The sequence below is a fragment of the Ylistrum balloti genome, unplaced genomic scaffold (assembly GCF_031769215.1).
Source record: "Ylistrum balloti isolate Yb309-2 unplaced genomic scaffold, AGI_CSIRO_Ybal_v1 Utg369772, whole genome shotgun sequence".
Taxonomy (NCBI): domain Eukaryota; kingdom Metazoa; phylum Mollusca; class Bivalvia; order Pectinida; family Pectinidae; genus Ylistrum; species Ylistrum balloti.
Genome location: NW_026781965.1, coordinates 1,581,617 through 1,608,328, shown reverse-complemented (window position 1 = coordinate 1,608,328; position 26,712 = coordinate 1,581,617). Strand labels below are relative to the sequence as shown.

General features: G+C 36.5%; 2 protein-coding genes across 2 annotated transcripts in view; both read right to left on the bottom strand.

The window, feature by feature from the left end:
* Nucleotides 1-3,717: 3,717 nt before the first annotated feature.
* LOC132543968 (PDZ and LIM domain protein Zasp-like) overlaps nt 3,718-26,712 on the bottom strand; it is a 38,064-nt gene continuing 15,069 nt past the window's right edge. The window contains exons 3-11 of the mRNA XM_060207525.1: nt 22,677-22,776; nt 16,711-16,832; nt 12,475-12,503; nt 10,503-10,775; nt 7,921-8,269; nt 7,368-7,554; nt 7,085-7,205; nt 6,127-6,242; nt 3,718-5,922 (exon numbers count right to left, since the gene is read on the bottom strand). Of these exons, the coding sequence (XP_060063508.1) occupies nt 5,845-5,922; nt 6,127-6,242; nt 7,085-7,205; nt 7,368-7,554; nt 7,921-8,269; nt 10,503-10,775; nt 12,475-12,503; nt 16,711-16,832; nt 22,677-22,776 (1,375 nt within the window). The 3' untranslated portion in view covers nt 3,718-5,844. The remainder of the gene's footprint in view (nt 5,923-6,126; nt 6,243-7,084; nt 7,206-7,367; nt 7,555-7,920; nt 8,270-10,502; nt 10,776-12,474; nt 12,504-16,710; nt 16,833-22,676; nt 22,777-26,712) is intronic.
* LOC132543970 (uncharacterized) lies at nt 12,512-16,639 on the bottom strand. Its single transcript, XM_060207526.1, has 3 exons — nt 15,723-16,639; nt 14,419-14,626; nt 12,512-13,482 (listed from the first exon to the last, which is right to left on the bottom strand). The coding sequence occupies exons 1-3, from the start codon at nt 15,862-15,864 to the stop codon at nt 13,284-13,286; spliced, it is 549 nt and encodes a 182-aa protein (XP_060063509.1). The 5' UTR covers nt 15,865-16,639; the 3' UTR covers nt 12,512-13,283.

Here is a 26,712-nt window from a genome sequence, read left to right as displayed (position 1 = left end):
CAAGCCACAGCTTTAGATCTACTGTTCCCACCATGGAGAATTCATTACATGGCAGGCCACAGCTTTAGATCTACTGTTCCCACCATGGAGAATTCATTACATGGCAAGCCACAGCTTTAGATCTACTGTTCCCACCATGGAGAATTCATTACATGGCAGGCCACAGCTTTAGATCTACTGTTCCCACCATGGAGAATTCATTACATGGCAGGCCACAGCTTTAGATCTATTGTTCCCACCTTGGAGAATTCATTCATGTCAGGCGACAGCTTTAGATCTACTTTTCCCACCAGTATTCATTACATGGCAAGCCACAGCTTTAGATCTACTGTTCCCACCATGGAGAATTCATTACATGGCAAGCCACAGCTTTAGATCTACTGTTCCCACAAGTATTCATTACATGGCAAGCCACAGCTTTCGATATACTGTTCCCACAGCATTACATGGCAGGCCACAGCTTTAGATCTACTGTTCCCACCATGGAGAATTCATTACATGGCAGGCCACAGCTTTAGATCTACTGTTCCCACCATGGAGAATTCATTACATGGCAGGCCACAGCTTCAGATCTACTTTTCCCACCATGGAGAATTCATTACATGGCAAGCCACAGCTTTAGATCTACTTTTCCCACCATGGAGAATTCATTACATGGCAGGCCACAGCTTCAGATCTACTTTTCCCACCATGGAGAATTCATTACATGGCAGGCCACAGCTTTAGATCTACTGTTCCCACCATGGAGAATTCATTACATGGCAGGCCACAGCTTCAGATCTACTGTTCCCACCATGGAGAATTCATTACATGGCAGGCCACAGCTTCAGATCTACTGTTCCCACCATGGAGAATTCATTACATGGCAGGCCACAGCTTCAGATCTACTGTTCCCACCATGGAGAATTCATTACATGGCAGGCCACAGCTTTAGATTGACTCGTCCCAGCAGCAGTCATTACATGGCATGCCACAGCTTTAGATCTACTGTTCCCACCATGGAGAATTCATTACATGGCAGGCCACAGCTTCAGATCTACTGTTCCCACCATGGAGAATTCATTACATGGCAGGCCACAGCTTTAGATCTACTGTTCCCACAAGTATTCATTACATGGCAGGTAACAGCTTTAGATCTACTGTTCCCACCATGAAGAATTCATTACATGGCAGGCCACAGCTTTAGATCTATTGTTCCCACCATAGAGAATTCATTACATGTCAGGCCACAGCTTTAGATCTACTGTTCCCACCTTGGAGAATTCATTATATGGCAGGCCACAGTTTTAGATCTACTGTTCCCACAAGTATTCATTACATGGCAAGCCACAGCTTTAGATCTACTGTTCCCACCATGGAGAATTCATTACATGGCAAGCCACAGCTTTAGATCTACTGTTCCCACCATGGAGAATTCATTACATGGCAGGTCACAGATTTAGATCTACTGTTCCTACGATAGAGAATTCATTACATGTTAAGCCACAGCTTTAGATCTACTGTTCCCACCATGGAGAATTCATTACATGGCAAGCCACAGCTTTAGATCTACTGTTCCCACCATGGAGAATTCATTACATGGCAGGCCACAGCTTTAGATCTACTGTTTCCACCATGGAGAATTCATTACATGGCATGCCACAGCTTTAGATCTACTGTTCCCACCTTGGAGAATTCATTATATGGCAGGCCACAGTTTTAGATCTACTGTTCCCACCATGGAGAATTCATTACATGGCAAGCCCTCGCTTTAGATCTACTGTTCCCACCATGGAGAATTCATTACATGGCAGGTCACAGATTTAGATCTACTGTTCCCACCATGGAGAATTCATTACATGACAGGTCACAGATTTAGATCTACAGTACCCACCATGGAGAATTCATTACATGGCACAGCTTTACAGCTTTGGAGAATTCATTACATGGCACTTTAGTTCCCCACCATGGAGAATTCATTACATGGCAGGCCACAGCTTCAGATCTACTGTTCCCACCATGGAGAATTCATTACATGGCAGGCCACAGCTTTAGATCTACTGTTCCCACCATGGAGAATTCATTACATGGCAGGCCACAGCTTCAGATCTACTGTTCCCACCATGGAGAATTCATTACATGGCAGGCCACAGCTTCAGATCTACTGTTCCCACCATGGAGAATTCATTACATGGCAGGCCACAGCTTTAGATCTACACCATGAAGAATTCATTACATGGCAGGCCACAGCTTTAGATCTATTGTTCCCACCATAGAGAATTCATTACATGTCAGGCCACAGCTTTAGATCTACTGTTCCCACCATGGAGAATTCATTACATGGCAGGCCACAGCTTCAGATCTACTGTTCCCACCATGGAGAATTCATTACATGGCAGGCCACAGCTTCAGATCTACTGTTCCCACCATGGAGAATTCATTACATGGCAGGCCACAGCTTAAGATCTACTGTTCCCACCATGGAGAATTCATTACATGGCAGGCCACAGCTTTAGATCTACTGTTCCCACCATGGAGAATTCATTACATGGCAGGCCACAGCTTCAGATCTACTGTTCCCACCATGGAGAATTCATTACATGGCAGGCCACAGCTTCAGATCTACTGTTCCCACCATGGAGAATTCATTACATGGCAGGCCACAGCTTCAGATCTACTGTTCCCACCATGGAGAATTCATTACATGACTGGTAACATATTTAGATCTACTTTTCCCACCATGGAGAATTCATTACATGGTTCCCACCATGGAGAATTCATTACATGGCCACAGCTTTAGATTCTGTTACATGGGAGAATTCATTACATGGCAAGCCACAGCTTTAGATCTACTGTTCCCACCATGGAGAATTCATTACATGGCAAGCCACAGCTTTAGATCTACTGTTCCCACCATGGAGAATTCATTACATGGCAGGCCACAGCTTTAGATCTACTGTTCCCACCATGGAGAATTCATTACATGGCAAGCCACAGCTTTAGATCTACTGTTCCCACCATGGAGAATTCATTACATGGCAAGCCACAGCTTTAGATCTACTGTTCCCACCATGGAGAATTCATTACATGGCAGGTCACAGATTTAGATCTACTGTTCCTACGATAGAGAATTCATTGCATGTTAAGCCACAGCTTTAGATCTACTGTTACCACCATGGAGAATTCATTACATGGCAAGCCACAGCTTTAGATCTACTGTTCCCACCATGGAGAATTCATTACATGGCAGGCCACAGCTTCAGATCTACTGTTCCCACCATGGAGAATTCATTACATGGCAGGCCACAGCTTCAGATCTACTGTTCCCACCATGGAGAATTCATTACATGCCAGGTAACAGCTTTAGCTCCACTGTTCCCACCATGGAGAATCCATTACATGCCAGGTCACTGCTTTAGATCTACTGTTCCCACCATGGAGAATTCATTACATGGCAGGCCACAGCTTTAGATCTACAGTTCCCACCATGGAGAATTCAATGCATGCCAGGTAACAGCTTTAGATCTACTGTTCCCACCATGGAGAATTCATTACATGCCAGGTAACAGCTTTAGCTCCACTGTTCCCACCATGGAGAATCCATTACAGGACAGGTCACAGCGTTAGATCTACAGTTCCCTCAATGGAGAATTCAATACATGCCAGGTTACAGCTTTAGAACTGCTGTTCCCACAAGTATTCAATACAAGATGCGAGGGCATAACAAATAAAAACACCTTTATTTTTGTAATGAAAATTTTAATGTTTTTCGACTTCTGTAACATTCCTCGTATTAATGACACTTCATCAGGTAATCACATCATTTTTAAAAGGTCACGATTTGGCAAATAATATTTCTTCTATTGATTTGAAAATACATTTCAACAAGATTTGCTATGGTAGTAAACTCAGCCAAAACCCTGTATAAAATGTTTGTATATAACACAGCACTCTGGTACACTTGCCAGTGATGTAGATATACATATGGGTATACATGGGGCTACAGAAAAACATTTACCATGTTAGTACCTAGGACATATGCTGGCAGTGAATAATCATAGTTTATATGTACATTATATAAATATATCATTTGTCTATTTTACATTCTCAATAAGGTTAATTAAGCCGATACATCATGCCTAAAACCTATTTAAAGAATTTAACACACTGCAAATCCTCCTTTGATTTATAAGTTTTCAGTAAAGGAATCTTCGTCAATGTTTCCATCGTTTCTCAGAAGACGATAAAATCCAAAGGAAAATCATAACGAGCTTATTCATCAAAATGATTCCCAGTTTTATTTGTATTGTGAAAAATAAAGGTTTGGAGATGTATACTCCTAATCCTTGGGTTGTATTCTAGCTTTCTCAACCTGTTGATTAATATTCCCAAATCTTATTAGGCATGGAACAGTTTCCGATAATTAAAAATACTAACCATTCAACTTCAATAATTGTAAATATATAATCAACAGTATCAAAATGTTAAACCATAGGTGAAAAATAGTTAATGCTTAATAATATGAAACTAATAAGGCATTAAAATTCAAAAGACTTGTAATGCTAAAGTCATTAACAACGTATGGCCTTAACTGGCTGTAAACTCCACACACAGACTCTTGTGACCTGTATATCAGGCTATTATTTCATTGGTTTACTATATCATTCATCTCTCATTAACTCATACATTACTATAATAGATAAATACTAGGTACTTCTGTTCTGTATCAACACCACATGAACTTTTCTTTTATACATTCAGACGCATGTCAAACACATGCCAACCTTTCTTTTTCAATTTTTCAAAAGTAACAAATAATATTGCTGTTTCTTTTACCGGTAAATGCAAAAATGTCGCTGATTCAGAATTTCATAAAAACATTTTTGTTAAGCTCTCCATTCAGCATGTACATCTAATTGTACTGATGAGCCATTCTATGGAAGCAAGCATGTAAACATTTCAGTATAACGTTTACTCATGAAGTAATGCTGATAACTTTGGCAATATTGAATCTCAAGAATGACCGTCTGTCCTCAAAACTGATTATCTGGTGCATGTGCTCTGCCTTTCTGATTGCATTCTTTCATGAGAGTCAGACTGGTATGTTGTCTACTTATCAGTAAATTTAGTTGCAGCCAAGAAAAAACATTCATATTGTAACCATAGCAATGAAATAAGACATATGACTACCATTGGATTAAAGCTATTACTGGGATCAAAATGTACCAGTAATAATATTTCGAGGCAAAATCAATAAGGCATTAATTAGGAAAATATATTATGCAATTTTAAAAATATGTATACGTTTACAAAATATACAAAAATCAGCATTAAGATTTAAACCCTGTCATTCTGGGCCACACAAGGATAAGATCACTGTTAATGTCTTTAACCAACAGGAAACAGATATTTAATCTCTTAAACGTTTTGTCTCAAATGACTTTTTAAATCTGGGAGTTTTGTCCCCTTGTCCATTCATTACACACGAAAAAGCTTTAAGAGTCTGGAGAGCAGGGCTGTTCACAGTGCTATGAGAGAATACATTTGGCAAGGTATAAAAGTATCACGCATGAAATTAAAACCTAGTTCTAATATACATAATGATAGCAAGGAGAAGAATTTCCTTGGATCAGTACACCAATTGCATAGCAGTACACTGCTTTATTCATGTTTGAAGATTTCAAGTTGACCAACAGCTTCTTTTAATGTCAATAGCTTATGAAAGGAATACAGTGTGTGGTTCCATCCCCCAAGTCTGTGGGGGTTTTGTCATGGTGTGATATGACAAGATTTCCAAAACAAGTGCCCTATCTGGGCAGTGCAGAAGGGGTGGTAGGTCATCAACATAAACAGAATTATATTGTTCTATCGCGCATGCTTTTTACAGTAGGGTTTGCCAGCCTTTGCATAGAATGGTTGTCCTTCCAGTGACACTTGGCAAGTCTACAAGATAAAACCATAGAAATGTTATACAAAACTATCATATCAGTAGTTTGATAACTGTAAAATAGTATTCACAATCAAATTATTTATAGGAAATTCTGTTTTTAAGTAAGATCGAAACACAGTAGCTCCTAAACATACATTTTCTATTTAGTGACAACAAACTTTCAGATGTCCAGGCCAGCTAATCAATGGGATACTTACAGAGCAGTTGAAGCACTCAGAGTGGTAGTTGCTGCTCATGGCCTCAACCCAGCGATCTCCAGGTTCAATTGGGAAAGCACATCCCTTGCACATAGTTTGAAATAATTGTTTCCAGTCTGCACAAGAAAGAATAGCAAAATATTGAAAACATGTTTTTGTTTGAATTTAAATTCAGTTGATATTTCAATTTTCATGTACATTAATAATCACACTAGTATTGTTTGGTTCCAATTACCAGCATTTGGTGTTTAATTTATGTAAAACACTACTGTGTGTGTGTGTGTGTGTGTGTGTAAAAGAACCCTGGTCATGCTGCTATCACACAGAATAGATTATTGACCAAGTTACATGTATCTGACAGTTAAGATTTTTTGATCAATGTAAGGCTTAAGTAATCCTGAAATTTTTAGCAGTTTTTGAAAAAATATCCAATGAAACATATTATGTCAGAAATATTCCTTCAATTCCACTATATTACTCAGTTTTTCCCCAGTCTATATAGATAGCAGAACACTAGAAGTAATCTTACTGACCAGGGCACAGTTTGCTTGTGCACAGTGTACTTGCCACGTGAAGTTGATGTGTGTAATGTTATTCTATTGGGTTGTAGAGTTGCTGGTTTAAAAGTACACATGATCATGTCCCATTTCTAGCCTAACTTTAGAGGGAATTTCATTTTGGCTTCATGGATAGAACAGTGGACTAAGGAGCTTGAGATTGCTTTTTCAATATGGTACCTCTGATGGGATTTAAACCCTGACCTCGATGTTTCTATGCACAATTAAAACCTGCCACAATTATGATTTTAAGATGATGTATCATCTTGTACAAAACAGGTTAGACTTATTTATCACAGATTGGTGCTTACATCTGCCGTTTTTAGAGCCAGAGGCCATGTTCACTGTACATGCAGGTCGGAAGAAATTTACCATGTACAACATGCAGTTTTTGAGCTTACCATGTTCACAATAGGCATTTCCATCTTCAAGATGGAATTGGTTACCACCAATGGCCTGCTTACATTGGTGACATGTAAAGCAATCTGGATGGTAAGTCTTCTGCAGAGCATTAACACATTCCTGAAACAGGTGAGTGTGAAATGTTAAGTACAAAATTTTGGACACAAACATATTTACTATGAATAGTCAACAACAACTTTAAAATACTTAAAAAGGCACAATGCTGCTTGATAATGAAAAAATCTGGAGAGATAATTACTGACAAATATGTGAAAGCCTTACCCCAACAATAGACTGGTTACAGACAGCACACTTCGGGGCAAAGTAGGTCTCATAATCCTTTTCACAGTAGAGGAAACCACCCTCTTCCACAAAGCCAACATCAAGCAACTTCATACCGCAACGAGGCTGGGCACACACAAAGTGGTCTGGGCACCATGTCTTGTGCATGGCCACCACAAAGGGACCCCTAAATGAAAAAAATTAACCACTTGACCATGAATGGATATAATACCTAGAAAAGTGTAAGAAAATGTTTAAAGAATGTCCCAACACAAATCAGAATGTCATCAGGTGTAGAATGTGATGTTATGATACTATAGGGTAAATATGATCCAAACTTGTTGAAAAGGCTCTAAAGATATGACACTGATTTAGAACAGGACAGACATACAGACAGACATAGGTAAGATTGTAATCAAAAGAATTACCAATCAGATAGAGTAGTTTCCATTAAGAAAATCCAATGATTCTCTACATAAAAAACTTTAATATTCAATACAATGTGTAGTGTTCACTGACCAATAATCCATGAGATACTGGCAAGTATACTAACCTGATAGTATTGCCACAAGTAGAACAGATGGGAACCCTTGCTCCTCCTGGAAGGGCCTGTCCCTCTTGGTATACAGTAACATCTCCCTTCTTACCCCTTACAGCTCCCGTCCCTGTTGGTCTTGGTGGGGCATCTCCTGGGCGAGGAACACCTGGACCACTGGGGGCTTTGGGCTGGACCTTTGGTACAAAAGCCTTTGGGGCTGGGGCAGTGGCCTTTGGGCCAGATGTGGCCCAGGGTACTGGTGCTGGAGGTGGCGCTGGAGCCGGAGCTGGAGATGGAGCTGGAGCTGGAGCTGGAGCGGGAGCTGCAGCGGGAGCTGGAGCTGGAGCTGGAGCTGGTTTGGGTGCTACAATATAAATTAGTCATTATATGAACTGTATCTGATCTACATGAACATTTTTAGGTTTAGCATGTTAGTGGTTGTATCTCAATATATACATTTGTATTTTTACTGTGTTAGTAGTATATCATTACATAATGAACATTTCCGGGATGTTAGAATGATCTTGATTACACTATATTCCTGACATGTGATTTCTACAAGTTAGTTAATTGAAGTTAGAATTTAGAGTTACTCAAAATGTTTTAAGCAACATACCATATCTACATAGTTTAATTTCTAAGATATTTTCTGCAGGCATTAAGAAGCTGAGCAAATAACTGTTAACAAGAAGGAAATCTTACTGGATAAATACATGCTGAGCAAGCAGGATAAATCTGGACAACTTCACATTTCTGATATACGTATCAATACAACCCAACATTTTGGTCTTTGGTTTCTTGGTTTTAGTTTTGTTTTTACTTTGTCATTATCTGTCATTTTTTTTTACACTTAACTTGTATCTAAGCATTAACCACTTTTTTCCCAGCCTAAAATTGTTGTAAGGAGGTAAAGTTTTAGACCATCATGCTAACATTCCCAGCCTAAATGATGCACCAATGGTGAAAAACGATCAATTCTAAACATTATTGAGGAAAGCAGCAAAGTGTTCTTCAGTTTGTTTTGACATTACAGCAACAGAATGGCTTTGATGTCAGCAAAGATGTAACTGTACATAAAATTGCTAGTGTACAACCTTCAAACTGCATCCTAAATATCCTGAACATCCAGAGAAGTACATATATATCTGATCATGAACCTATAGAGATGTGTGCATAAGCGCTTTGAATGTACAAAGAAGCATGTGTACATCAATCAGGTTTCTGACCCTGAATGTACAAAGAAGCATGTGTACATCGATCAGGTTTCTGACCCTGAATGTACAAAGAAGCATGTGTACATCGATCAGGTTTCTGACCCTGAATGTACAAAGAAGCATGTGTACATCGATCAGGTTTCTGACCCTGAATGTACAAAGAAGCATGTGTACATCGATCAGGTTTCTGACCCTGAATGTTCATAGAAGCATGTGTACATCGATCAGGTTTCTGACCCTGAATGTTCATAGAAGCATGTGTACATCAATCAGGTTTCTGACCCTGAATGTTCATAGAAGCATGTGTACATCAATCAGGTTTCTGACCCTGAATGTTCATAGAAGCATGTGTACATCTTGATCCTGACTGTATGAATTACATTGAAACATGTGAACAGATCCTAAAAGTACAAAGAGATATGTGAACATGTATGAATACTAGAATTCTAAAGAGTGTTCATTAAAAGCTTCTGATAATTGTTTTCCTTAGTAAGGATAAAGAAATATCTCATCAACATTAATTACACTTTTGTACCTGTTGATTAATAAAATTTTTGAATATATATGTACATATGTATATATCATCACCTGAATTGGTCATCATTAGAGCCAACAAAATCTCATACTTGTATAACCTAATATATTCATATTTCAACATGCTATACCTGCATATAGATATGATAATTTGTTTTTTCATCAGGATTAATGGCATGTTTTTAGAAGGCTGGAATAGTTCAGCATTAAGATTTTAAGAACAGATATGACAACGGTCTATGAACAGTCTATACCATTTCAAGGACTTCCGAAACAGTTGAAAGGACATGTGAATAATTCTTATATATCCTCTAGATTTGGTAGATAAAATATGCTTAATAGCATTTTATCCACAAGGCTTGCGATGATCCACACAAATCGCTTGGTGACACCACATAAAATTCAATGCATGCTTATTTTGAAGAAATTGCTTTTTAACATTGACATACATAGATATGTCCATCAGTGGAAAAGTCTCGGTAATATATGAATAGGTCTTGTAGACATATTTCAGGCAAAACAAGTCCTCTGTAAAATAAATTCTTCATGTCCACACAAACAAATCTCACCAAGGATATCCACACAGTTTGGATTGATTGGGAACTCAATATTTCTTAGAGGTACATGTTTTGGGAGATTAAGAATCACACACATGAAAGCCTTAGAGCATCTTTTGAGGACCATGCAACTGTAGGGATGGGTTCCCTTCCTCTGTTTCAACATCACATAAGAGATGCCATGCTTGACCACACATCCAAGTCATGAGGGTATACGACACTTGTCAGCCTACACCACCACTGGGTGGCCGGTACAGGGACAGAATTGCAAGCAGGTGGTGTACCCACTCACCCTCCACAGGTGGTGCCACCTGTGGCTTGGGAGGTTCCGGTGGAGGAGGAGTTGGTTCACTTGGAGGAAGCTCTGGTGGTGCCACCTGTGGTGGCGCTAATTCAGGTGGAACCACATCCTGTGGGACCTCGCTGATGAGGGGCTGTATCTGTGGAAGGTCTTGAGGAGCATCTTGGAGAACTTCTGACAACCTCTCTGCAGCAATCTCAACAGGCAGGTCTGGACGTTTACTAACCCCAGGGACCCATGAAGGCACAGAGTGTGGATCTACAGCTGGAATGGATCAGCATACATCCAGCATCTCACACTCACATTGTCCAAATTAATACCTTTATGTCACAGTACTTGTGTTGAAATTTTAGGTTAGTAAGTTTTTATAAGCAACTATTGTTAATACATATCGAGTAAAACCAAATTCACTTCTACCTTGGTGGGCGTACAAAGTTTCTACAAGTAGCAGAAGCAAACCAGACATAAACATGTACAAATGAAAACAGTGATGAAACCACAACAAAAATGAAAGTTGTACAAAGGTCCACTGACTTGCAACTAAATAGTTAGGTAGTGCTATTTTTTTATTTATCATTTTAAATATTGAATGAGAAGCATTCCAAGCAGCTAAGGTGAAAATTAGTATAAGCAAATTTGCAGTTTTAAACATGTAACAAGTTACGTTATACAACATGATTAGACAGCAAGAAGACATTACATAGGTACTTAAGCTATCTTCTTAATGATCTACTTAAATTCTTAAGTTATTGTCTAGAAGAATTACAAATTTTAGGGTGTGCAAAGCAGATCATCATGCACTTTACTTAATACAGTCAAAATTCACAGTCATATTATTTTTTATCAAAAACGAACAAAGACCAACCTAAACAAATATCATGTAAATTATTACCCTGCAGCTGTGACAGATTTTAGCATGACACTAATTATATTACGATGACAATGTCTGGTGTTTGTAAATTCCAATACTCAAATGGATCAAGTCATCAATTATAAAATAAAGAAATTGACAAATAAACACATTTTACAGATGTTCCTTCATTTTAAAACGTTCTTTAGAATTGTATATATAGTGCATTGTACATGCAATTCCCACCTACAAAATTTGAAAAAAAAATCTTCATTTTTTCCCTATCTATTGGTTTATGATACATAGCATACTTACATGAGAGTAAAAAATTCAAGGAATAATTCAAGATCAATATTGAGTTTTTATACGAAGCATTCCATTCTTTATTATTCATTATCTGGTTTTGAAATACCCACACATTAAGGTTTCCTTCCCAATCTCCCCAATATCTAAAAATATCACATCAACAAATAGTGTAAAGTGCTGTTGTCATTTCTGCTCCCTTTGTTTAGCCAAATATCACCCTTAACTGCCCTTCTGTATACACACATATCATACCTTATTGTCCCCTATCACATATCACCCCTTGCTGTCTCCCTGTATACACACATCACCCTAACTGTCACCTGTATACATACATATCACACATCACCCCTTATCTCCCCCTTGTATACACACATCACCTCTTATCTCCCCCTTGTATACACACATCACCACTTATCTCCCCCTTGTATACACACATCACCTCTTACCTCCCCCTTGTATACACACATCACCCCCTACCTCCCCCTTTTATACACACATCACCCCTTATTCTCCCCCTTGTATACACACATCACCTCTTATCTCCCCCTTGTATACACACATCACCCCTTACCTCCCCCTTGTATAGACATATCTTACCCCTTACTGTCCCTCTGTATAAACACATACCACCCCTTACTGTGCCTCTGTATACACACATTACACCGGTGCCTCTGTATACACACATTACACCCCTTCCTGTCCCTTAGATCTGTATATATAAACATTCAACTGTATAGGATACACACAGATTTCCTATCATCCAAATGAAGCGACTGTCTGTCCCATTATTATACGTAATGTACCTACCTGGAGGTGCTGGCGGTGGGGCAGCAGATCTGTAATGACATAAACATAAATAAGTAGCCAAAGGAGGAGCATGTGTATTATCAACAGCACCTGTTGTTAATTCATATTATTTATTCTTTTATATTTCCAGTGAACATTCACTTTGTAAATATACAAAAATAACTTAAAATCTTGTGAAGAAACGGATTCAGATTAAGAAACAGACTTATTGCTTTTTTTATCTTGGTACATTAGCAACAAATACTCCTGTATAAAAATTACAAGATAATTTTTTTGACAAATTTTACTTAAAACAATTGTAATTTATAATGTTGCATACAAATTAATATGATATATTTTTACCAGGCAAATTTAATCTACACTTAAAATGTAAAGGCTTCTTTTATACATTTTATATATTAGTAATTCTTGTTAATGCTGTTGAACTTGTACAAAACTTTTCTCACAAACATCACACAGAGATGCATACATGCTTTATGTATTACAGACCTTATACACACTGGAGAGTATGGTATGTGCATGTATATAGTTCAGCCTTGAAATCTTTTTTCTCTTCATGCTTGACAGCAAAGTTGCATGATAAATACAATATCACTTGTCTACTGATACTGGGCTCTCCTCTTTTTATTTTATGAATAGTTCCCTGCCAGATATTACTCACCTAGGATAAAGCCTTATTGTGCACTTTGTGAAATGTGTTATCATTAGTGGCAATATGAAAATGTTTTGTTTTGTTATAAAGATTAAAGCAAATTAAAAAGATATGAGATCAGTGAAGCAAATAACATGGTGAGATAAATGTTTGAATTTTACCCTGATCCTAGTTGTTGCTGTAAAATCTGAAAAGTCCGTGATGGATTAGATTTGAAATTTTCATCTTGTTTAGGAGAGGGATCATCTTGTTCATGTACAAGTTTAAATGTTTCTGATGGTCTGTAGATTTTTCGGCCAAAATCATCCACATCTTTTTCTCCTCCACTGCTTGTATCGGACGTGTTTCCGTTTGTTCTGAAAAATTATGTGCATGCTGGGAATAACAAAGGATGATCATGCAAGGGTATCAGACACTTGTTATATACAGGCAAGGGAGATAACCAGTTCAGTCCCCAAGGCTGTTGGTTCACTCTCCATAAAGATAGCTGTAGATCGAGGGCTACAGGTGTATACAAACTTATAGTTTCATCTATATGTAACATATACATTGCAAGATATAGAAGTATGCACATACTCCATGATAACCTAGGACTAAATACAATAATAACTATCATTACTGATACTACCAGTCATCATCAGATGGGAATCATGCGTTTGGAGATCTAGGCTAAAGCATTCTATATGAAAATAAAACCGATTTTTTGTCTAAGAGACAGTCAATATGTTTTGAGTAGGAACCTAGATTAACTCTGTATATATCATCATCATCATAATGTCTTTCAAACTGTATTTAAACCAACACACCAAATCATCTAGATTAATCATATGTATATAGACCACTTTCTTTTACTACGTCAAAACCGTATGCAGAATCAACCACAATCAAATGTGATGTACCTTTTCCAAGGTATGGCAGGCTGAGAGGCCCTGCGGGGGAACTCTGTAAAATTACAAATTGTATAATAACCTATCCACTTGTGTGACACCTGGTGTCCTCTCTATCCACAGCTTACAAGTACCACACTGATCCAGATCGCATACAAGGGTACACTAATTGGACTAATTAAGAAAAGTTCCTCTGACATGAAACATACAAAATTCCAGTCAAACATTATTTCTGGGTACCACATATGCTGAAGATCTGAGGTGGTTTTTGTGAGCAGTAGATGAGACCACCAGGGGTGACCTTGCTTACATATAGGCTATATAGCATTATATATACATGGAGTATACAGAAGCAATGGGTAGATAGTCTATGTGGTATTGGCTGTAGATCCCATGGAGACAAACCTTAGGGCCTGGAATGAACTATTGGCACTGTCACTGCTGTAAAGGCTGGCTGGTGAGTTGAACTGAGTGATATTGTTGAACTGAGCGACATGGCTGCTGTTGAGTGTGGGTAATCCTGTGGTACTTGCCCCTTGCAGAAGGGGAGAGGGGCTGCGCCTATCGACTGGAGGGTTAGTTGTCTGAATGGGGAGTAAGGCAGAGGGAGGATCTGAAATTGGCATGCACATATGTTCAACGATAAGAATAAATATCCACTTTTGTACCTTTGTTCAAATGTCTGATTAGTTATTGAAATACAGCTTTTGGTGATCGAACCATTTCCTGAACTGTTGGCAGCAAGTACACAGCAATAGACAGATGTTTTGTATTTTCTAATCATGTTTTTTTCTCCAACAAGATCTAATTACATAAATCTGGATGTTTATTGAGCTGTAACTGTTATGCTATATATCTACAGCTGTAACAATATCCCATACTATATGATAAGGAACTGATTTCTTTACTCTATGTAAATAACTACAGCTTTCCCCATCACATCCCTTTCCTTATCAAAATGTGACTAACTGCATTGTATTCTTTATGCAGCAACAGTTCTTTTCCTTACCTGAATATGACTTATCTCCCCTTTCAATGCTACAGTTTCAGACAAATATGTAATATCTATAAGTAACTTATTATTCCCTCCTAAGAATGTGAAAAGACTTTTCCTACTTTCTTCATTTACATAGTTGTGCCTTTCTCAATTAACATATGCCACAAACTAACCCATTATCCTATGATGGTGCAACTTACTGCGTTTTCCTGCTACGTTATCATGACAATTCCTAGCTAAAAGAATGGGACAAATTATCAACTTCCTTCCCCGACAAGAAATTGATGAACTGCCCATTTCTGCATACAAGAATGTGACATCAGCCTCTTCCCTCTACAAGACTTCCTGCTTCCTTACCCCTACAAAAATGTGACAGTTCCTTTCCCTTACAGAAATGTGACAGTCCCTTTCCTTTACAGAAATGTAACAGTCCCCTACCCCTACAAAAATGTGACAGTCCCTCTCCCCTACAGAAATGTGACAGTTCCTTTCCCTTACAGAAATGTGAGAGTCCCTTTCCCTTACAGAAATGTGAGAGTCCCTTTCCCTTACAGAAATGTGACAGTCCCTTTCCCTTACAGAAATGTGACAGTCCCTTTCCCTTACAGAAATGTGACAGTCCCTTTCCCTTACAGAAAAGTGACAGTCCCTTACCCCTACAAAAATGTGACAGTCCCTTTCCCTTACAGAAATGTGACTATCTGCCCCTTACCCTGTCCACTATCTATGGCTTCCTGTAGAGTCTTGAATGACTTAGATTGTTGGGTGGCTGACGTGGGTTTGTCCTCCCGTTCTGCATATCGCTGGGCAGCAGTCTGGAAATCTGCGACTGCAGGCTTACTGCATAGAGTCATATATAGTTAATCTTCAATGCCAGACATAAAAAAATGTCCAACACCAAGATTGGGTCATATCAGACATGTATCAATAATTCATACTATAAATCAAATGTTCAAAGAAAGAAGTTCAAAAGCATCTTAAAAATACAACATTTCATGCCAAAAACGACTCGTTATCTTAAGACAAAAAATGTGATGAAAATAACTTCCTTTGAGAATTTATTTTGGAACACTTTTGTTCATTTTACTATCTATACATAGAGTAAGTTGACTCCATCCTGAAAACCACCATGAATCTGGTGTAAAATCTAAAACAAAGCCATGCAAACAGTTTGGCTCATTCCAAGGGAAAGATGTTAACCATTTGTAACTTTGATAGACCTATTATTGTAATGGACTCAAGGTACGTTCTTGTTCAAATTTAAATTTGATTTTAACAGTCAATCTTGCAACATGTGTTTAATTTCTCAACTTAAATTTGTTTTGAATACTTTTCTTCACTCTGAGAGGTCAAATAGGAGATCATAGCAAGTTACAAATGACTAAGACAATTTTTTTTATCTCAAAACTGCAATAACACAGAAAAAACTATCAACTTCAAACATTCTGAGAATCATTTAAAAAGGCAACCAACATTATGTCATTGTCACAGAGTTTTACAATAATTAAAACACTTGTAAGAATGACAGTGAAAAGCTGTTCACCAATTGGATGTGTGACTGTCCTTAGACATGAATTCCTCAAAAGCTGACAGAAGGCAGGTCTTGTTGCTGCCTCCTCTACCTGAGGGAGTTGACTGGACATACACACAGCATGCTTGTGGTTAATGTGGAAAAGTAAAAACTCAATAAGTTAACTCACGGTGTCAAGGATATATTCTGTGTCTGTTGTGCCACGTTATTGAGCTGGGACTGGAAAGTCGAGGACTGGGTGGGGGGTGTCTGTGGTGGTGCTCCATAGGGACGGGCAGAAGTGTTGTAGTTCTGTAATAAAATGCATCCATTTAGAATTGATAGTGACTACTTTAAAATCTAATTAAAGATAAAAAAACCCAAACAAAAACAAAAAACATTAACCTTAGAAAATATCAGGAGGCAAAAATAACCAGGCAAAATATAGTAACAATATATATATATAGTTACAATCTCCAGATAGTAATCATGATAAAAACCAGATTAACTTTGAAAAAGGGTGCAGAAATCATTTCAAAATCCTTCTGCACTTGCATAAATCATATCCATTATTTTGTCTACTAGAAAACAAAGGGTAATGGTGATTAACAGATGCCCAGCTAAAGAAGTAACAACAAGTCTTTCCCAATACTTCTGAATTTTAATGTGCAAGTACTGATGATAAAGAAACATTACAATTGGTATAACTTCATCTTAATCAGTGATGCTTCAGTTATACTTATGTATCACTTTTTAGACCAACAAGACAATTTTTCACCGGTCCACTTTATTTTAATACATTATATAAACAAAACAATTACACACTTTTCCATGTAAATGTAGCAATGGAAGAGCGGAAGAGAAACGACCTACAGACTGAAGTGGTGTAGCATAAGGACACTCTATGATGTTGAATATCTATAAACACAAATTCTATTAGGAGATCCACTTTAGTCACTTCATATGGTTGTGTGATAGGACATGTGATGGATCTCCAAACACGCAGGTTTCAGTAAAAGACGGTGTGGTGCGAAAGTCTTCATTTACATCAAGTGCTTTAAACATGTATAACAGCTGTCTTATCATTAATGATGTACATTGAAAATCGTAACTGGTCAGAGAGTTAAATTACTTACAAATAGGTTTATCAATACCTTATGAAACTTTGTTGTTGCATCTTGTTTAGGTGTTTCAACTTCAGACTAATCAAGAGTCACAAATAATTGTATAATTAGAAATTTGGATGGAGTACAAAGGTGTGAGCGTACTGATATGTGGTTAATCGCCAAAACAACAGGATAGGTATGTAGGCGAAGTGCTAACACTGTTATTGTTACAAGCAGTTAGAACATTTCTGCCTGGAAGACAATACTTGTAAATGAAAGCAGACAATATAGAAGGGAGTATAACATTCCTTAGGAGCTACAGATAAACACCCTGAGAGATCCTACTGCTACTGAGCCTGGAAGATGAGATGGCTAGATAATGTCAATCATCCTCCTACACACAGTGGCTTCACCAGATTTTTAGCTAATGTTTACTTGTACACTTGAATTTTGACTTGTCTAATTCTGAAAATCATAGCAACCGATTTGAAATGATTTTTTTATGCTAAATGGATGTCATTTGCTGAAAGGTTTAAATTCTTTTCTGTCTTGACCTGTCTGCCATTGTAACTAAGTCTCCTTAACTGAAGTCTTTGACCTATGACTCTGTGATCAGAGCGGATATCAGTGTGTGATATATGTATAATATCAAATGACTATTCTTATACATCTGAATATCTAATATCATCTTATCAATATAGGACTTCTAAGTAACAAAGTACTATTGATAAGTCAAGGGGCCTTAACTCTTAAAGAAGGGGCGTTGTCCTAATTAATCATCAAGAAATATGTACTATATAGATCAAACAGTCTAATTGTGAAAATAAGTAAGATTTTAACTGAAAAAAGCTAGAGACAAAGATAAATAATTATAAATGAAATTTCTAAGAATACCCAAAGTCCATAGATATATGAAATGTTAGTTTTAAAGTGCATTCTCACTTAAATGTTTTTCTGGTTTAATCAATATGACACTGCAGCTTATCAGGTCATTCTTTTAAGTGGGATTATCAGAGATTTCTAAACACAAATGAGAGTATAATCAGAATTCCCACCACATTTAAATCTAATAAAGAAGAAAATAGATAGAGGTCTGAGTGGGAAAACACTTTTAATTCTACCAAGTCCTCTAAGCTGAATCAAAGAAGAAAATAAATTCTCAATTCTGCAGAATGCCAGAGCAGGTTACAGTAGTATGTAATACCATAGATTTAGATGTTCAAAGTATGTAATAAACTACATTATGATGTGGCTATAACCAACCCAAGTCAATACCACTTACAATATATTTGGTATGTATAGAAATATGTGGTATTGGTTGTATATCTAATAAATCTGTTTGATCTGCATAGGATGTCGATGAATCATCAGATTCCAAACATCTTATAAATCCTTAAATGACAAACCAGATTGAGCAAACAATATATCATTATGTAACTCAAGGATTCTGGATAAATAGGTCTATTGATCATTCCTGTCAAAACTTCCTATATGGTTTCATTTAATCATTTAATACTGCCTTACTATTGCCTTTAAAGGTATATTGATATAATCGATAAATTTCTATTGTTATATTAAGAATAAGCTCCACACCTCTGTACTTTATTTTTAGCCACATGACAGCACATGTACACTAACTAAAAAACGTCAATATTATAAATATGTTAATAATTCAAAGAATGCAGACTTGAAAGCAGTAATCTGAAAAAGTAATATCCTGTCTAGAAATAAAATGGTAATGAATGAAACCAATGACAACCACTGCAGACTTTTAAATGTGAAAGTTGAGTGTAGAGTGTATAAGGCCTGTGATCTTTTTATGTACATTGAACAAAGAGGAGTCTGTTGTATTCACTTAGTATTAAGGTTTTCATATTAATCGCCTATCCAACCTTTATAGAAACTTTGTAACTGTCACATTAATCTACATTCAGGCTGTTTAGATTTCAACCGTTTACCTTATTTACAACTTGAAACACTATTTATCAATACACACTGACATTTCATACTGTTAATACCTACGTCATAAACTATAGTCCAAGTATGTTATGAATATCTGACAGCATAAAACACCTATCTGTAAAATATTTCATACATCCTGACATAATACTCGAAGGTTAATGATGTACCACATATCTCATTTCTTTGTTTATTAAAAATGAAGACACCGATTAATTAATGACATATGTACAGGGATATGTGAATCACTGTTTTTCTGTCTATAAAAAGATCGACCAAAGTACCTCACTTGTGCATTCTATACATACAACTCACACATTTCAATAAACAGGAGCAGTTCTAGGTAACTGGTTGTATAGGTAAGATGTGTCTGAAACAGTAAGGTATGACTGTATCCTGAGTCTACACAGTAGGAATGTGTGTGGGAGGACCGTACCATTCCGAAACATTATTGATAGACAGTCTACAGACACCGTCACAAATATCTAACCAGATGTATGTTCATCTCATTTGATTAGTGTTCCTATGTCATTATTTGTATAAAAAAATTACTACAATCATAAAAAATAATATCAACTAGGATGAAAATCTACTGTCACTATAAAATGTGAGCCTTTCCAGCAAGATCTTCAGTGTATTCAGTGCTCTGTCTCTATATAAGCAATGATTCAATAGAAAGTGCCATCATACACTTTGTAACATACTATTAATATTTTCAATATTTATAGAGCAAAGAAGGGCCAGAATTTCTCTAAAATTTTAAATAATACAGTAGACAAATAACACAAGGCTTCCATCTTTTACCTGGTATTGAACTTTTGTCATAAATACATGTATCAATGAAAGTTCAAATTCTGCATCTTGATCAAATTTATTTGAAACAACTTTGAATATTTTGTCTGCAACTGATGGATCCTGTTGTGAAAAACTTCAGCCAATATCATTTATGGGCAGGTGAACCCATTTAGCTGTTTCGACAAAACTGGCATCTGTGACTCTGAATATGGTCAGGGTCATTTCCTTAAACAATATTTGTCAGCTATCCTAGGAACCTACCAGGCAAATATCATGACTCTTGGAATTTGAATTAAACAGAGGTTATATGAGAATTTTGACATACATGATATAATTCAAAGTGGCCTTCCATGTTGATCAAGGGCACTCTTTTCACAAATTTTATCCAAAAATTTATCCTAAAAAAGTAGGAGCCAAACATCTTTCTAGGTCGTTAATCAGAAGAAGTGTTTGACAGATTTCGACATACTTGATCGCAGTGACCTTGCATACTGATCAAAGTCATTTCTTCTTACAAACATTGGTGAACTTCTGCACCCAAATATCATGATTCTAGGCCTTCTTGGTAATCAGAATGGGTAATTGAACACATATTCAGGTGTGCTGTAGTTACTGCGCATCATTTCAAGTGTGCTGGAAATGATACATGTGTTCAGGTGTATAGAAGTATTGGTACACATGTTCAGGTGTGCTGTAGAAATAGTACAGTATATATACACATGTATTCTGTTGTGCTGGAGTAAAGTACACATGTTTTGTGTGATGGAGTAGTCATGCATATACATATTTTTTTTGTATTTAGGTATGCTGGAGAAATAATACATGTATTCATGTGTACAGGAACACGTGTTCTGGTGTGCCATGTTCAGGTGTGGTGTAGCTTGAGGAGGTGGTAGACAAATGGTTAAATGGTCAGGTGTTTTGGGGTTTGTGATAAGGAAACTGCACCAGTTTTGTTGGAGTTTTCGGGATTGGTTGACTAATGCCTTGTACAGGTGTGTCAGCTATTAGTTAATGGATGGAAACATTGGCAAATCACTGGGCTGTAGTATGGTTGTAAACAAGTTTATTCTATTTATTTTTCTATACTACAATGTGGGTACAAGTTTATTAATTCAGATTCAAAGATGTACATTCATACTTAATAAGCAGAGCTCCTTTTAACCTTTTGAACCTAACATCAGCAAATGGTGAAACATACACAACACTTAATAAACTAATTGACAAATCCTAAATGTTTTATTCATAAAGATTTAAGCTGTGTATGACATTGATTTGACAAGGTATTTCTTCTTTCATAAACTGAATGAAATTCTGACAGATCATCAACCTTAAATACATGCTACTGTTTAATACCTGTGCTCGCTTTGAGAAGTAAAATAGACCAAACAACCGGAAATCTGATTTACCTAGACTACCTGTGGTATGAACACCTGACAAATGGCCTTATCTGTTAAACTGTAGGCCAATATCCTTCTAGCTACTTGTAGACTTTAAACAAGACTTCTATAAAATTACCACGAAAAAGTGTAACAGATACTGCTGGTTACCTGTGTCAATTTTCTGCCCTACAGAGTTCCATCAGATAATCAAAGATTCAGGCCAAATCCTTGTTACCTTTTTTTTTACAAAAGTTTAAAGAAGACTTGACAAGTCTGTGTATCCCTAACTTTCTTCCTACAAAAGCTAACAAGACGTGAGAAAAAAGTAAACACTTTGAAGACTTAAGACAGTCAGAAAATGCATCATTCTAGCTTAAAGAACACCACTTGACCAGACTTTTTTCCTCTCCCAAAAGTACACAATGTCAGTCTTAAAGTAAACACTGAAAAGGTCACAATATGTAACCTCATACAACAAACCCATCTCGGTGAGGCTATAACTTTGTGTGGGATAACATACAGACCTATATATGAAATCTAAGCTAACAATGGTCTATAAAAGTGTGCATATAATCAAAATTCTCTGTCCTTATGGTGTCTTCACCTTGGGTTTGTAATGTGGCACTGATAATAATTGATTCCAATTTTTTTTTATATCATTGTCCTTGTATTATACATATGTTTGTATTTTGTCAATGACTACCTTTGATTTATGTATAAGATGGTTGTTAATGTAACCTTTTACATGTAGATACAGTGACTGTATTCGCAATCCAATATTTACAGATTTAAATGACAGTAAGTAATTTAAACACTGTGATCTACATACAATAGCTTTTTCCAGCCTATCATTAAATTCCTAAATATACCATAGTGTGGTTTCAGTGTTTTTGTTTAGCACTGCCAGCACTTACTGATGAAGGAGAATCTCCGTATTGGATAAGACCTCCAGCCTTGCTGGGGACGGCTGGGGCAGAGAACTTCTCATAATGGTACTGATGTGGTGCGGCTCCTCTGTAAAACAGAAATCAACTAATGAACAACTGCTACAAAATAGGTACACAGGTATGTAACATCCTTGTATGATCAATATAGTGTACAGTATGATTGTTAATCTGTGGTTAAATGGTCTGAAGTAAAGATAAACAACGATGAAAATATATATTAAAGAGCATGAATTTGAAGTGGAACACACAGTCGGGTAGAACATATACAAGATTAGGATATCAATGCATTTGTTTTTATATGAAGAAAACAGCAACACTAATACAGGATCAGGTTTGACATGTTGGTTTAACACCATGGCTAAGATCTAAAATTAAACAGCTGAAGTTACAGTAAACTTGTACAGAGTTTTGTCTTGTTTATCCTGGCTTCTCACTTACTAAACTTCAGTATCTTAATATGGATTTGTCTATAACTACCATGCACTGTACATCCCCAAAACCTATTGCTGGGCTCCAGGGTCGACGCCCACTAAGGGCTGGCCCACATTGTCATGCTGTCACCGTGTTTACACCATGCCAGACTACAACACATCCATTACATAGACCTGTACGGGACCCACACATCATGGGCCTAGGTCACCATACATTTGATCGCTAACTATACTGCATAATAAATATCCTTTCTATTTCATGTATTCTTTTCACATACACACATAAATAATTTTTTATTGTACTTGTCATATTGAATTCAGAGTTCTGAAGATAAACCTTGCAGACTTAAGTGTCGCAGACATAATAAAGTTTTGTGTCTTAAGCTTATATATACATGTGTGTAGTATAGAAAGAGGCTGATTTCTATACTGTCATACAAGTATATACCTGGTTATATATATACATACCTGTCTCACAATTATGTCTACCAGTGTACCTATGAAAAATACCTATATAATCCTACATTAAATTATCAATTAGTACAGTTATGGACAAACAGTATATTCTATGCTAAATCAATTAGTCTGACCTTCACCTACTAATCGTAGACAGGAGTGACCACATACAGTAGTGCTATATCTAGCTGGTTCATGCCAGCTGATATTTTAGCCATTAATCAAGATAACATACCTACCTGGCTAAAATGCTACATACCTGTTTTACTTATCAAATGAAGATCTAGCAGTATCACAGTTTCTTGTGTCTGTGACTCACAAGTCTGTTATGTTTACAAATTTTCTATTTTCATTTCAAAATATTCTGGAATAAATCTCCAGTTGGACTAACTAATGCTGGAGTTTGTAACTGGCTGCATTCTGTACATCACACCCTCTCTCTGAGGTAAAAGTTGAAACATAAGAAATTATTTTCAAAATGTAGTTGTTGAATCAGGTTGTGCCAAACTCTACCAAGTGCATCTTTAAGATTGAAAAACCCAAGAATGTTGTCATTCTTAATAATTAGGAAGACACTTACTTCAAAGTCGACCAAATTACAGGTGTATCGCATGTTCAGATATTAAATATTACTGATCACTGTCATGGAGGATTTCTAAATACTATTAAATAGATAAGATTTGTTTGTCAATTAATGAATTTTTTGTGAAACCAGGATACTTCTGGTCTTCAACTGTTACATTAATTATACTCCAGTGACACATAAGACACACCTATATATTTAATAAGAACCCGAACTCAGGTGAACCTAATACATGTACAACACACCAAAATAAAACAACATACAATTCTCACATAAGTTACAGGTGCTAGCACAAACAACTGTTATAATGTCACTGTACTAGCAGTTAATGCTAAATCATACTCAACAGTACACTTAATACACTCTGCTTATTACCTGTCCAATCCTTAGCCTTTGTAATCAAAACAACTTTATGCAAATAATTAAAATTGATGTAGTTACTTTGTCATTTCCTGTTGTTAAGAGCCACATGATATATTACAAATAAGGTCAAAAACAACTCTACGATGAGTTTACGTAACCACACACTACTTCCTCTGTACACACATGCACTAATCACTATACAGTAAGGTTAGTACAATCACTTTTGTCTGTCTACTAAGATATATAATATCAGTCATTAAAAAGAAAGGTCATTCCAGCTTTCGCCATAATTCAACCAAACAATAAGACACATGGACAAGTTATTAGACAGCTGAATCTTGGCACAGTATCAGGACTTTCTTGTATGTCTACAGTCTTACAAGCTTCAAATTTACCTAGTGTCCGTCAATCAATAGACCATATTTCATGATTGAACTTATTGAAATTCCAACATCTTCAGGGACCAATTGTTTTTTAACATCATTTACTTAATGAATCATTGAAATAAAATCCATTTTATGCTATTTTTTAGATATCTAATAAGTCTGAAAGCACTTTCGAAGCAGTATTATTTCTTCGGACCACATTGTTTAAAATACATGTAATTTAGATTTTTTGCAATGTATTTCAATTAATGTGAATATAAGCTTCACAACACTGCCTCCTACTGATGGGAATCAATAGTTACTGGTATAAATTTCTATAGCTTACCTGAATATTGTTAAATTTTCATTGATCAAGACAAAATTACAAAAGAGAAACATAGTAATCAATGATATTAATATATAAAGGGTGAATAAATTTGATAGTGAAAGTTACAGGAAGACAGTGAACTCAGAAAGTTCACAAAAACAGAACACACTGGAAATGCACCAGAAAATTGCTTGATGTACACATCACTGCTCAGAGGAAGAAGTCAATCAAACCCATAAAACTGCTGTAGGTTTCCTGATTCTCATTTCCTCAGAGAGATTAGAATATCACTTCTTTCAGATATCAATATCTATTCTATAAAGCAGCTAATAGTCAAAATTGAATTTGGTATAGACTGGGCTCAATTAAAGCCAAACTTTCAGATAATGATTGCAAGGATTCGAAGCAAGACATACAAACAGCAACTATGCCATTTCTTCTTCTTTTATAATCACTGAGGTATTGAAAGATTTGAGGCAAGAAACTACCACCTGGAACAAGAGTGCATTAAGTACAGGTATACCACAACCAATGAAGACAGTATACACTTCACGTTTATGCTGGTAACGTTTAACAAACTCTGCAGAACCTTTACACAAAATATATGAAATATTCTTTAGGAAGTTTCTTATACACTGATAATGATAAAATCTTATTATGTTCTGATATCCTTCATTTGCTGATCAGTTTTATCAACAAGCATTATTTTATATGGTTAAGCACTACACACAATTATTTTTATTATTTCATTATTACAAAACACAAACGAGAAGAAATAAAGAATTTTGAACATCAGTAATGAAATAATTGAAGCAAAATAAAGGATTGAAAGAGAATTTTTCCCCACTGAAATAAGGAAATCCTAGTCATGTTAAATTTATTAACATTCCTGAATCAGTAATCTACAATACAGTGGGGAACATTGTATTAAAGTCATAAAACCACTGCACTATGTTGTCATATAAAAGCCACAGGAAGCTGCATCAGATGAATTCTGCATAGTTTGTTACATGTGCAAGCCTTTCTTCCACCATGATCACAGTGCTAATGTGTTATGTGCAAGCCTTTTGCTCACCATGATCATAGTGCTTTGACAAATATTATATGGTTACGCTGACATCACTGGAACTTACTGATCCGTAGAAGTTGATTCGTCCTCCATGTACTGTTCCAAATTTTTTCTAAGAGAAAATAAAGCATGGATAATACATGAAGCATGGCTACAAGGGTACTACTACAGGTCTCTGGCTGTATATATATATATTACATGAAGGTCAGCTCCAATATATTTAAGCTTTATGAGTGAGTATATCTTAACACAGGTATTTTTTGCATAGTACTTAATTCAATGTTTGTATCCTGCACATTTGTTTTCACACAAGACATGTTGTCAACTGTTTTGTGGTTTGGTAACTGTGCAGGAGCTCGTACATGTGATTGAGAATGATGTATTGTTCTTAGTTGTTAAACAAACCTT